Genomic DNA, 13990 nt, shown 5'->3' on the forward strand with positions numbered 1-13990 from the left:
AAACACAACGAGTTGGCACATAGCAGTAGAGTCTCTTAGGGTTGCTCATGGGAAGAGCTGTGGAGTCTCCCTGACGTAGAGAGGCAGGAGCTTTCAGTTGAGAAGCTTATATGTCAACAGTGTATTCTAGAATGTGAATGTATTTCTGTGTATTCATCTCTGCAACAGTGTAACAAAAGGTAGTATTTCCTTCAAATATTGTTTATGAAACAGTGGTGGAATAGCTATCCCATTAATGCTTTCATTGTTAATATAGAGCTACGTACCGATAGTGCTTTGGATGAAACTTTAAGATAATAAGGAGGGAGGTGATTTCCTTAAACAATTATAAGATCCTAGAGTGTGATGCAAAGGCAGTCAGGCAGAAACCTTATAGAACTCTAGAGTACTAAGAACTTGGAACAGCACCATGAAGATAATGTAGATATTAAAAATAAAGACAGACAAGGGCTGGGCAGTTTAGACTGGGTCGGCATCCTCTGACATGGGAACCTTCATGAATAATTTGGTGTATAGCATGATCTTGGAATGAATATGACATTGACAGACAGGCAAAGCCTAGAGCTGCTGAGAGGAAGGAAGATAGGCATCTAGAAGAGGTGGTTAGCAGGTTCGTCTAGGCACAGAGTTCACGTGCAAGAGCTCAAGAGCATCAGACTTTTGCTAATGTCCTCTAGGTAATGTGGCAATAATTCGTGACTGCCTTGGATCAGATTTCAGTGCCAAAGTGAACGTGAATAGTGTGGTGTCTAAAGAGGAACTTGTGCCATCTGCCTCTTCTTTGGTAATAATTTTCGTGGTGACGTGCCATCCAGATGGACAACTTGGATGAATTTTCATGAGAAAACTCCACAGTCCTTTATTTGTCTCAGTGGTGGAGTATTTTTGTGGCCTTTTTTTAAACAGCAAAGTTTAATCACATGGCACAAAATAAAAGAACCCTCTTCAGAGATGTTGAAGCACCAAGTGACCATCTCACGAAAAGTTCTTGAGAGCTAAGCACGATGATGGAGCTTTGAGGACCGAATGGCTTCTCATAGATTTTTGTTTTTGTTTTTTTTCCACTTTGAAAGGTCAAAGAATGCTACTCCCCACTGTTGTATGAGGCCCAGCAGCTGTCAGTTCCTTTGGAAGAACTGGAGACACAGATCACGTCCTTCTATGACTTACTTGGGAAAATCAATGAGATTATATCCGTTCTTGAGCGTGAAGCACAATCTAGCTCTCTTTTTAAACAAAAACACCAGGTAAGAAAAATCCCTTTCAGAGACAGCCTTATTTTAAAGTATATTTCATAAGGTTGGAACATTTTTGACTGTCATAGAATTCACTTGATAAGGAAGGTATTTTTCCAGAATAGTGGAGTACTAGTGTCTCAAACCAAAGTGTATGTCTTACCTGAAGAAGAAAACCTGCTCTCTGCTCAGTGAAAGCACACTTGAGACACTTGGATCAGTGAGAACTGGCCTCTACAGTTCTGGCTTAAGAAGTTCTCTGGGAGGTGAGGGAAATATTAGCCAGGCAGAGGGGTGAAGTCATCAACACGAGGTATCTGAAAATGACATAGGAAGACTTCTTCCTTCAGATTCTCATTTGAAGGAAAGTTCTGGGTTGAGGACAATTAGGAAAAGAAAGCCGTTTGAGCATCTTTCTTTGCATCTTTGAACTGGTCATATGAGCCGGTGACACTCGGTGCCATTTCTCATTGCCAGTTCTGCGTACACTTAGGCTGAAAATTCTGAATGCCAAGTGTGGGAGGTGGAATTCTCCTTGGTGTCTCTCCAAAATAAGTGATCTATCTAGAAGAGCCAAATCAGCTGCATTGTCCAGAAACAAAAAGGGTTCCCATAGGTGAAAGACCCCTTTCTCCTCTACCACAGGCTATTTAATTGTCTAACCCTGTATTTCCTTCAGCAAATCTGTGGATCATATTTCATGAATAAAATTCAAGAAAAGTTTAATATTAAGGGTTTTTTCATTTGTTCTTTAGGAAGAAAAGGAAAAATGTGTAAGTGTTCAAGGTTTTCATCTTTTCGTTGACTTTCGTTAGAGAATTCTCATGCTGATGCTCTGCACACGTGTCTCAGAAGTTACCTCATTAGCTGAGAACATGCTTAACTTCATCTAAAAATGCAGTCGGTTCTCATGCCTTGATTCCTTGTGCATATGCTTTCAAAATGTATAAATGTAATTGTACTCCATTTCAACCAGGTATTGAGAATATATATTTGATTATGGGAATAAGTCTATTTGAATAACCATAAAACTAGGTAAATTTGCTTGCTCTGAATTTTTCTATTTATATTTAGTGAGCAGGTCTGTGTGCTCAGAACCTCCCAGTGGGGAGTGCATTTAAATAACCTATTTATTTGGCTTATTGTGAATGGGTTGGTCCTTCAGATGAGGGTGTAAGTGTAGAAAACCTTCACCACTCACTACACTAACTGAAATAAATTCATAGAAGGGGTAGCCTCAGCTAGCAGGGGTAGCCTCAGCTAACAGATGGAGCAGCATGTCTAAAATGAGTGATGGGATAGTAAGAGTTTAGGCTTGCCATAGCACATGGCTAAGTATTTATTAACCTTACTTTCTTCATCTTAAGCAAACAGTGGTCACATATTACAATAAATATTCATAATTCATAACATTATTATGGATAGTATAGTAACAATCATTATTAGAACACTCTATTCTAATGATATAATAGCATATAGAAAAAAGATTCATTTATTTTGAGGAATGGTAACATTCCCCTGTTTTCCTAAATTACTCTAAAATATGGTTAAATAATCTTTCCATCATTAGATTCATATATTATTGACAATAAATATTAATATATTTATAATATATTTTCAATCTCTACGCTTTGAACTCCTAATTGTTTAAAAGGAAAAGGTATGCCCCGATTCTATTTTATTAAAACAAAAAGCCTGCTTTAAGTATTTGCCTTTAGGTGATCAAAAGGGCATCCAGATGAACAGTTTGAATGATTTTTTTTTAAAACATTGAAAGCACAGAAATGCAAGTGATGTGCATCCAGGACAGAAGTGACTCTCATCTCCAGGTGGGCTATACTGTGTCCACTCCGTAGGAAGCAAGGCCGAGTGGCAGAAGGAAGGGGTCTGCCCGTCACTCTTTCACCCCGTTTAAAGGGGGTGGCAAGAGCAAGCAGTTCCTCAGACTTGTCAGTCTTCCACGGGCTTTGATTAGGTCTCATTAGGAAGGTGGATCGCTTGGACTGCATCCTTTCAAATCTATCACGCACAAGTGTAAAAATGTAAAAATGGTTGCACTGTGTTCACCAAAGGAAGTGTGTGCTGTGATAAATTTACTTAGCATAATCAAAACCTGATAAATAAATTAGTTTTGATTGTTTTCTTGAAAAGCTATAAACCTGCCTAACAGCCAGTTGGGAGAACACAGAAACTAGATCACTTTTATGTCCTGTCATTTTCTTAGTGTTAATAAGATGTGCATGAAGCATAAAGAAGTCTAAATCCTCACTGTGACATTTAAATGCCTGTTATAAAAAGCACTGATTTCAATGATTGCTTAAATCAAGTTCTTTTGAAAATAACTTGTTTCTCTGTACTTTTGAGTTTACTTATTGCTCATTAAAAGTCTAAACATGGTACAATGTTATTACTTACACTGGTGCCTCCCTCCCTCTCTCCCTCCCTCCCTTTCTTCTTCCCTCGTTCCCTTTCATTCCAGCAATACTTAATAACACCATGTCTTTCCTTTCACTGTAGGAACTGTTAGCTTGTCAAGAAAGCTGTAAAAAAGCCTTGACGCTCATTGAGAAGGGAAGTCAAAGTGTTCAAAAGCTCGTCACCTTGAGTCCTGTGTTAAAGCATTGGGACCACACGAAGTTGCAGAGACAGATAGCAGACGTCCATCATGCCTTCCAGGTAAGTCATCTTCCTGCTTTAGACATGCAAGTCCAGGAAAACAGAGAGCCAGGACAAAACACCTCACTCTCTGGTCCTTGAACACCAAATATTTTATTACTTTCCCCCCCCCCCTAGCATCAATACCCTTATAATGTAATATCTTCCCTCCAAGTACTTTTTTAAATGAATAATGATGTTAATAGCTCATAGTGATGTCATAATACCACCTAGACAAATGAAGCCTCAATACTGAGAAAGAGTTATGTGTTTTAGTATATTCCAAACTTATAGGTAGCCCTTCTATAGGCAGTTTCAACAGTAAGTTGAAATTTAAAGAAAAACTCACCTCTGTACTGAACATGCCATGTGCCTCTCTTTGTTCTTTCTCATTATTATCTAAATAATAATGTATAAACAAGTATCTATGTACTGTTTCTGATGTATTATTAAAAGTCATCCAGAGATGAGTTCAGTTTGGAATGTGCTGGATGACGTGTCTACATTACAGGCAGATACAACCTCGTTCCATGTAAGGGACTCTCATGACTGTGGATGTTGGTATACTAGGGGCTCCCAGAGTAAATGCACAGGTACCAAGGAGTGATTTTTTTTTGCATTAAGAATATGATCAAGAAAACTGGGGAATGGAAGAAGCATGTGGAAGCCAACAGTCGTTTGATGAAGAAATTTGAGGAGTCCCGGGCAGAGTTGGAGAAGGTGCTACGGGTTGCTCAGGAGGGCTTGGAAGAGAAGGGGGATCCAGAGGAACTCCTTCGGAAACACACAGTGAGTCTGCTTTGTGTGCATCAACCTGTGCATGCTGACACCTTATCTGAGCTAAAAAGACTTACCTCATATAGGGGAGTAGGGCATGAACCTTAAAGGCAGCAGACTCAAGAAGTGGATTTTCCCATCTTTCTAGGGGATTGCAGTCTGAGCTTGGCTTGTCATGCTGGAGGGGTTCCCATGGGGACTCTTTCCAGCTGACAGAGGGACACTTTTCATAGGTCATAGGTCAGGAAGGAGACCTTGCCTGGAAGGTCTTTTCTGTTACCTCGTCACTCTTATTAGGTTTGGGTGAAGTCATGAAAATGGGACCTTCATTATATGTATATAAATATGTATATATATATATATGTGTGTGTGTGTGTGTATGTATATAAATACATATATATACATATAATATATAGTATATATATACATACATATATACATATAATATATAGTATATATATACATACATATATACATATACACACACACACACACACACACACACATACATACATATATATATATATATGTATATATATATATATATATATATATATATATATATATATATATATATTAGGGCCACTTTGGCCCTAGCTCCAAATCTAACCACCCTTAGGCTTAGGATCCTGACATACATGTCTATGGGGCCATTGTTCCACCCACAGCACGAGTATTAAAATACACATATGATAGGTGTGGGATGACTCATGATGAACATCATGACTGACACATGCTACAGGTAAGGAGGCAGGGGTAGAGGGCATGGAGATCCTGTACTGTCCTTCTGAATTTACCAAAGAGGACCCATATCTCTGTCACTGTGGAATCAAGGTTTGGGGTAATCCAATAGCTTTTCAGATTATCCTACCACAATTAGGAACTTCAAAGATGTTTTCTCTTAAAATGTAGAAAGTAACAGAGAAATGGCAGATGTGAAGACTCTGACTCAGAGTTATAGTCTGGCTCCAAAGAAGGATAGATTTGGCTGAAGGTTTGATGAAGGCAACTATCTGCTGGCCTCTCGGCTCAGAGCCAGGTGTCTGGTGATGTCATTACCGAGCGCGGCATCCTAACTGTGCCCCCTCCTCTATGGTAGGAGTTCTTCAGCCAGCTGGACCAGAGGGTCCTCAACGCCTTCTTGAAAGCCTGTGACGAGCTCACTGACATCCTCCCAGAACAGGAGCAGCAGGGTCTGCAGGAGGCCGTGCGAAAGCTGCACAAACAGTGGAAGGTGAGTGGGGGATTATGGGAACATGAGAAAGGCATGCCCTGGAATCTGTTCTGCAGTTTGGAGAGTTCGACAAAAGGGAGGACTGGTTCAGGACACTTTGGCATCTCAACAGGACATGCGCCTGCTCAGAAGCCTCATTCTGTCTTTCTGTGGATGCAGGATCTCCAGGGAGAGGCGCCTTATCACTTGCTCCATCTGAAAATCGCTGTGGAGAAGAACAGATTCTCAGCTGCTGTGGAAGAGTGCAGAGCGGAGCTGGAGCGAGAGACCAAGCTGCTGCCACAAGAAGGCAGCGAGAAGATCATCAAGGAACACAGGGTGTGTGCCGCACCGTAGAAAGAGCTACTGCATACATATAGTTAAAGATGCAGTGGTCTGAGGAAAATGGCCTTTCACATTGCCCCTCCCAGCCCCACCCGTGAATCTGCCTTTAGTTCTCCTGTGAGAATAGAGGTGATCCGTGGCTTTGCACCAGGGTAGTGAAAGTGTTTGTCATGTCTTAGGTTTTCTTCGGTGACAAGGGTCCTCATCATCTCTGTGAGAAGAGGCTGCAACTCATAGAGGAACTGTGTGTGAAGCTCCCAGTCCGGGACCCAGTCAGAGACACATCTGGAGCCTGTCACACGGAGCTCAGGGAGCTCAGAGCTTCCATTGACAGAACATACGCGATGCTCGTGGATGACCCAGACAAGTGGAAGGACTATAGTGGCAGGTACTAGGCATTTCCAGAGACAGCTCCGGTCTATCTGAATTCTTTTCTTCGGAGGCTGCTCTAAAACAGGGAATGGTAAAGACTTCGTTTTGGGCAATAAGAAAGTCAGATTGCTTTAATCTTGCCCATGCTTTTGTATATAAAGGTACTTTATTTTACTTGTTTACTTTTTAAAAATGGTTTTCAGTCTAAAGCAGGGTCTGGATTTTACTTCACAGTAACCCCGATGTTCTTGACGTCCCAATAATCCCATTCTTCTTGGTTTTCTCCCATCCCCTCCTCACAGGAGGATTCTGTCTTTATTGGCTAATGGCACTCTAGTGAGACCTCAAGTGGTTCCTTTCCTCTCAAGCTCTGAGACACATCCTTGTTCTCAGCTGAGCTCCATTTAAGTAACTGCCCTCGGTTTAAGTTATTGACCCCACACTTGGCCTTGGTCTTCAGGGTAAAGTTTCCAGAAGGTGCCATCAATTTAGTCATCGCTGGCTCCATTTCCAAGAATTCAAAATATAAATGTATCTCACCTTCCTGACAGTTTGCCCCTTTTGCAGTAAAATTCTTATGTGCTTTCAGGTTTTCTGAGTTCTCATCTTGGGTGTCTGCAAAGGAGGCACGGTTGAAGAAAATCAAGGACGAAGCCGTCGACACTGCCAACCACGACGAGGTGACACACGTGGTAGATGTAAGTTCTGAGCTGGTCCCTTCTAGAGGAAAGGTCCAGCAATTAAACACTTACAGTGTAGCTGCTTTGTTGGTTGGTTTGGTGTGTGTGTGTGTGTGTGTGTGTGTGTGTGTGTGTGTGTGCGTGTGTCTGTGCACGCATGGGTTTGTGTTCTATAAAAAAATCAGATTTCTATATAGTTCTTTAAAGACATCTCTTTGTATTACTGTGCTAAGGGTAGATTTTTTTCCCCTCTGTGGTGCTTTGAGATTTAAGCATGTTTAGTGATGCCTCTAATGCATATTTACCTAATGGGGAACGCTGGAGCAGGAAACAGCATTCATGATTGTATGACACAGCATAGATTTAAGAGTTGTTACCGGAAACAAGAATGCTGTGTGCGTTTGTACAATACAGTTTTAATCAGACAACTTGAGGACATGGAGAAAGTAGGGGATTCTCTGAGAGTTTCTCTGCTGTAATCAAACTGCAGTGGTTCCTTTCAGCTGCTCTAGAGGCAACAAACCCAGCCAGGGTTTACAGAGCTCCAGGTCCGATTAGCGTGTTTACTCTGTAGCTGGCACACCGCAGCCCTCTCTCTTAGGAAGACTTCACTCGGTATACATAGACTAGAGTGCAATTCTCTGTTAACATTTCTAATGTGTGAAAGCCACGCATCTACTAAACTAGAAGAGGATGCTTTGTCTTTCTGCCACTGTCTTCTGGGTTTCTTTTTCTCTTATTAATTCATATAGTTTTGCCCAAGGTACTAGAGAATGCAATAATAACATTGAGTATGTACAGAAAATAGGTTTTCTGTTTGTTGCTGTTTTATTTTAAAAAAAAAAAAAGAAAATCTTATCTTGGAATGCAGAGACCAATTTTGAAGCTACCTGCTTCCTGTCTGCCATGCGTCTTCCCCTGCCCTGGACTATCCATAGGTAGCACAAATGGATGCCCCAGGTACCACGGCCTCTACAACTAGTCCTGGAGATTTAAGGCTTTGGAATCTCAGCAATGTTGTGGCTAGTGAATCCTCCCTGCTAGCTAGATCTTGGCCCCACTTATAAATCTTTTCTGGCTAGCTTCATGTCAACATAACACAAGTTTGCTATGATCAAGGAAATAACAATAAGCATCTAATTTAATTCTGAAAGTGATTTGGAAATAGGCTCAGTGTCGGCTTTGCCCTTCCTTTTAGTAGTTGTTCCGGATGAGTGTGAAGAGCACCATGGGCTCTCTTGTTCTCGTCAGTCTGTTGTGATACAACAGTCAGCTCACGCGATTATGGCCATTTTACAAGCCTTCTTGGGTTTAGTTCTTTCCGGCTGGAAAGTCGTGATTGCTGACTCTTTGTTAATAAAAAGTGTCCTTTCAAACCAGGAAATCAGAAATGACATCACCCAAAAGGGAGAGACCCTCAGCTGGCTGAAATCCAGGCTTAAGCATTTGATTGATGTTTCTTCTGAGAAAGAAGCCCAGAAGCGAGGAGATGAGCTGGCAGAATTATCAAGCTCATTCAAAGTTCTTGTGGCTTCACTGTCAGAGGTAATGTCATTTACTATGCTCGACAGAGAGTTCTAGGGAAGGAGGCTATAGTGGGGGTGGGGGGAGAGGCTGTGAGGCCATCTTAATTTTGGTTGTAGGTTAGCAAGTAGTTTCACAGAGAAACCACAGTTATTTGTATGAAGATTGTTAGGAAAGGTGCACAGGATGCGTGAGTTATGAACAATAATATTAAACTGGTAGTTCAAATTGATGACCTGTGTCTGAAGTCCAAAGATGATCAATCAAATGGTTTTTGCTATTGCTGGAAGCGTCATTATTTTGTTATCACTTAAAAATGTGTTTCAAAGTTCATGCGAAGGTGTTTGAGAAGCATGCTGTAGTGGTGAATGCCTGTAATCCTAGCTGAGGCAGGAGGACAAAGAGTTCAAGGGCAACTTGGCGTCCATGACAAGTTCAAGACCAGCCTAAGCTACATGGTAGGAATGTATCTATCTCTAAACAAAGAAAGAAACAGCAGAAAAGAAAAAGGGAAAAAGTAATATGGATGCTTTAAAAGTCAGACTAAGCCAGCAATGAAGCTTAAAGTTTATATCCTGTTTCCATATAATCTTGACATTTTTATTCAATGTCTCTAGACCCCAATTTCCTACTTTTAAAGCAGGGTTTAAAATACACTAACGAAGGAGTGACAAAGACTAAATTCAGTGACAAAGACTAAATTTAGTACTGAATTTAATACTAAATTCAGGTAAATGACTTGGGAGAGTGTTGAGGCAGATAAGTCTTCATTAGCTGCTAACCAGTAATAAGAAAACATCATCATCATCAATGGTTACTTGGGAGACCAGGACAATTCCACTTTAGCAGAGCCCTACTCATTATAAACATAATATGCATTCTAGTGGAATAAGGAATATTCAATTACAGGTTAAAGCATTCAAATGTCTAGTAGAATCCCTTCCGCTCAAGGAAGCTTGAGAAGGTCACATGGCACAAAGTTTTTAAAGCTCATGGGTTTGTGAAGGGAAGATGATATAGAACGGTAAAGTAGTATTTGAACGACATTTTAATTTTCTTTTTTTTTTTTTTTTGGTTTTTCGAGACAGGGTTTCTCTGTGGCTTTGGAGCCTGTCCTGGAACTAGCTCTTGTAGACCAGGCTGGTCTCAAACTCACAGAGATCCGCCTGCCTCTGCCTCCCGAGTGCTGGGATTAAAGGCGTGCGCCACCACCGCCCGGCGACATTTTAATTTTCAATAACTATTCTATTATTCCCTTCTTGTTTGTTCTCCCTTACTGGTTTTAAATAGTACAGACTCAACATTTTGTATAAGGTATTATCATAGCCAGATAATATCCATGAGATTATGATTAAAGGACCCAAGATATGAAGTATAAAATAAATACAACTTTATAATTCTATGTTGTCTATCAAGACATATGCATTTATTTTTTCTTTGTTTTGGAATAGATTGTTTTTTAATAGGGTACTGAATGCTGTTCAGTGAAATGAAACTCTTGCTTGTCTAAGTGGCTGTGCCTTTAAACAACAATTAAATAAGACTTGAAACTATGAAAGGCAATAGAAATTAAACATATATAAATCTATTTTTAGCTGCTAAGACAGTTTGTCTATACACTTAAAATATATACTATATGATAGGCTTCAATGAAGTAATTTTATTCAAAGAACATAAACCTTATAGTTACGAGTTCTGGGGGTGTAATGTACAGTGTGATAGACAGAACCATTTCATAATTTGAAACTGGGTAAATCAATAGACCTTTCATCTCTACAAACACAAAATGTTCATGTGTGGAATAATGGGAGAATTAACCAGCTTAATTAGAGAAGTAATTTCTGAGAGTTGGAGCACTTGCCCAGCAGTTAAGGGTCCTGGCTGCTTTGCCAGAGGGCCAGGTTCCTAGCACCCATGTGGCAGCCTACAACCATCTGAAACTCCAGGCCCAGGAATCTAACACCCTCTTCTGGCCTCTGCAGGCCCCAGGCATGCATGGAGTGCTGTGATACATGCAAACAGAACTCTTATTCACATAAAATGAAAATTGATGTATTAAAGCTTTTAAACCCCTATATGATGTGCACTAAAGCATTCCACTGTATAGCTGAGCTGTATACAGTGTTAATTTAAACCCCTATATGATGTGCACTAAAGCATTCCACTGTATAGCTGAGCTGTATACAGTGTTAATTTAAACCCCTATATGATGTGCACTAAAGCATTCCACTGTATAGCTGAGCTGTATACAGTGTTAATTTAAACCCCTATATGATGTGCACTAAAGCATTCCACTGTATAGCTGAGCTGTATACAGTGTTAATTATGTGTCCATCTCATCTCCATGTTAAAAGTATTCCACAAACTATGATAACTAGCATATGATTTACTTTTGTTTCCTATGAAAATTTAGGTTGAAGAGACGCTAAGCAACTTTGGAGAGTGCGTTCAATACAAAGAAATCGTGAAAAGTTCCCTTGAGGAGCTGATGTCTGGGTCCCAAGAAAGCCAGGAGCAGGTGGAGAGGATCCTGGACACGGAAAATCTGTTTGAGGCCCAACAGTTGCTCCTCCATCACCAGGTAGAGAGTCCTCTTTATTCACCTCGTGCCCGATGTTGAGGAGAGATGGAGAATAGGTTCTGAGGACGGGGATGGAGAAAGGGGAAAGGAGAGGGGACTGGTCTAATGGTTCAAAGCGCTTGGCAGTTCTGCTATGTTCTTTCTGATAAACATTGCGTATTTCAGAGTATTCTGGAGGACAAATCCCTAAACAATTTAGTTTGCAAAATTATAACTTAACTTGAAATGCCAGATGTTTCAGGTGACTTTACTCTTGCAAAAGATTAGAACTAAAAGCAAAGTAATTATATGCATGCATGCATGCATGTATGTATGTGTGTGTATATATGTATCTATTAATATATGTATATTTGTATATGTATATGTGTATACATGTATATATGCATTATGTGTGTTTATGAATATATGTATGTGTGTATGAATATTGTGTTGTGTAATTGTATGCATGTGTATGTGTGTATGTATATGTGTATTGTGTATGTATATGTGTATTGTGTATAATAACCTCTTTTGGTGATGGATTGAAGCCAGGACCTCAACCCTTTAAGTTCCAACTATCCACTGAACTACATCCTTACTTTCTAATAATAAACTATTTTAGTCAACTTGTTTCCTGATATTCTAGTGATAGACATTAAAATAATTTTGCAGGTGGAATATAATACTTATAAGTATATTTACATATACTATACTTACATAAAAGTATATATACCTAAGTACATAAATATATACTTTCATACAGTAGCAAATGTGAGTATCCTGTTTGTCTAACTCAATATAAATCAAATTATAACAAATAAAATATTTAAAGATGAAATTCCAGCTAATTTAATGTAGAAAATGCTAACATTAGATTGAACATACAGAACGCTAATTGCCTTAAAATGCGTGAAATAGCAATATCTAGGTTTTGCAGAGTTCAAGGAACTAAAGTTTGATGCTACAAAGCTCTTGATCATTGTAAAAGTGTCAGGGCTCAAAGTCAAAAAGAGAAGATTTTCAGTATTTATGATGTTTTAAAATTCATTTCTTGGACCAGGACTCGGTTATGTGAGTGTGCAAACTTTGTAAAGACATATAAACTCAGCACCTTAGATCTGTGTGCTATTCTACCTGAAAGTAATACATAAAATTATATGGCATGATTAAAGGTATATGGTAATTTTTTTAATGTAGAGCTTCCCCCAAATAGCTTAGTATGTTAACCATTCAAATATATCCTAGAAGGAAAATTCTTAATACTTGTACCTTTACAGCACAGATAACAAAATGGAATGAGACCTCTTTAGAGTCAGCAACTATTTTAAGATGCCTGTCAAACCAATTGTTTTATTTTGGAGTATTGCATTCGTTAATTGTTCTCCAAATCCACACGCAATTAAAATACTAAAAGCCTAATAATTTACATTTCACCATTCAAAACGTGGGCCATGTTTAAGAAACACCCATATTCGGTTAATTCAGGGTTCCTGATATTAATGTTCTAATTATTAGCCTCTCCTTTAAAACATAGTTCATGCCTACACCATGTGAGGCTTTGCCTTCCATACCACTGTTGACTTGATTACAGCCCGCCATAGCTTCATAGAGAATACAATTTCTATTCTTCTATTGAACAACTACTTCTAGCAAAAGACAAAGATGATCTCAGCCAAGAAGAGAGACCTCCAGCAGCAGATGGAGCAGGCACAACAGGGCGGGCAGGCAGGCCCAGGCCAGGAGGAGCTGCTGAAGCTGGAGAACACCCTTACAGGCCTGGAGCAGAGCAGAGAAAGACAGGAACGGCGCATCCAGGTAGGGCTGCGCTGGCTCAGTGGGGCTCTGGCTGGACGGACGTCCTGTCTCCAGCAGGAGCCAGGTCACTGCCAGTGCTCATGGTGGCATTTTGTTACCTTCATTGTTTTCAGTCCTGACATGCTTCCAGAGGGGCTCTTGTAAACAGCACGTTTGGCACGTGTAGATGCATATCTTAGTTGCTTTTCTCATTGCTGTAACCAGTACCGGGCAAGGAGCTCTTTAAGAGTAGAAGGGCTTCTTCTTCTGGCTTATGGTTCAAGGGGCATGTTCCATCATGGTGGGAAAGACATGGCAGCAGAAATAGTGGCTGACTGGTTATGTTGCATCCACAGCCAGGAAACGGGGAGTGAACAGAAAGTGGGGACTAGCTACCAAACCCAAAGGCCTACCCCTCGAGTCCCCCTTCCTCTAGCATGGCTCCACTTCCTAAAGTTCCCATACCCTCGCCAGCCAGCCCATCAGCTGTGGACCACATATTCAAACACAGGAGCCAATGGGAAACATGTCACATCCAAAATCACAGCAATTTTTAACAGAGTTTCGGGACTTGACGCCAGGCTACGGGCAATTCTGTGATAGAACCAGGCGAAGAAGGATGTTTAAAAGAAATCCCACACTAGCTCAGAATTGAGTATATAAAGGGTTATTTATTTAGGGGGAGAGTCACAGATCACAATCCTCTCCTAGAATGGGGAACAGCAACTGAATCCAGCAGCCAGGAAAGAGGCCTGCGCTTTTCATCGCATATATAGTATAAGAGGCCACGCCCAAGTGGGCGGGTAACTTAAAGACTACTGGCTGTAGGAGTTCC

The 13990-nt window shown here is 40.3% G+C and overlaps 1 protein-coding gene across 1 annotated transcript in view; it reads left to right on the forward strand.

Annotated features, from left to right (window-relative positions):
- The window catches only part of Syne1 (spectrin repeat containing nuclear envelope protein 1), a 467607-nt gene that overhangs the window by 159587 nt on the left and 294030 nt on the right, over positions 1-13990 (forward strand). Inside the window, exons 21-30 of the mRNA XM_042055521.1 lie at positions 1074-1247; positions 3753-3911; positions 4515-4679; positions 5767-5901; positions 6061-6219; positions 6405-6613; positions 7187-7295; positions 8658-8822; positions 11215-11382; positions 13012-13176. Of these exons, the coding sequence (XP_041911455.1) occupies positions 1074-1247; positions 3753-3911; positions 4515-4679; positions 5767-5901; positions 6061-6219; positions 6405-6613; positions 7187-7295; positions 8658-8822; positions 11215-11382; positions 13012-13176 (1608 nt within the window). The remainder of the gene's footprint in view (positions 1-1073; positions 1248-3752; positions 3912-4514; positions 4680-5766; positions 5902-6060; positions 6220-6404; positions 6614-7186; positions 7296-8657; positions 8823-11214; positions 11383-13011; positions 13177-13990) is intronic.

This window comes from Arvicola amphibius, chromosome 8 (assembly GCF_903992535.2).
Source record: "Arvicola amphibius chromosome 8, mArvAmp1.2, whole genome shotgun sequence".
In the NCBI taxonomy this organism is placed as follows: domain Eukaryota; kingdom Metazoa; phylum Chordata; class Mammalia; order Rodentia; family Cricetidae; genus Arvicola; species Arvicola amphibius.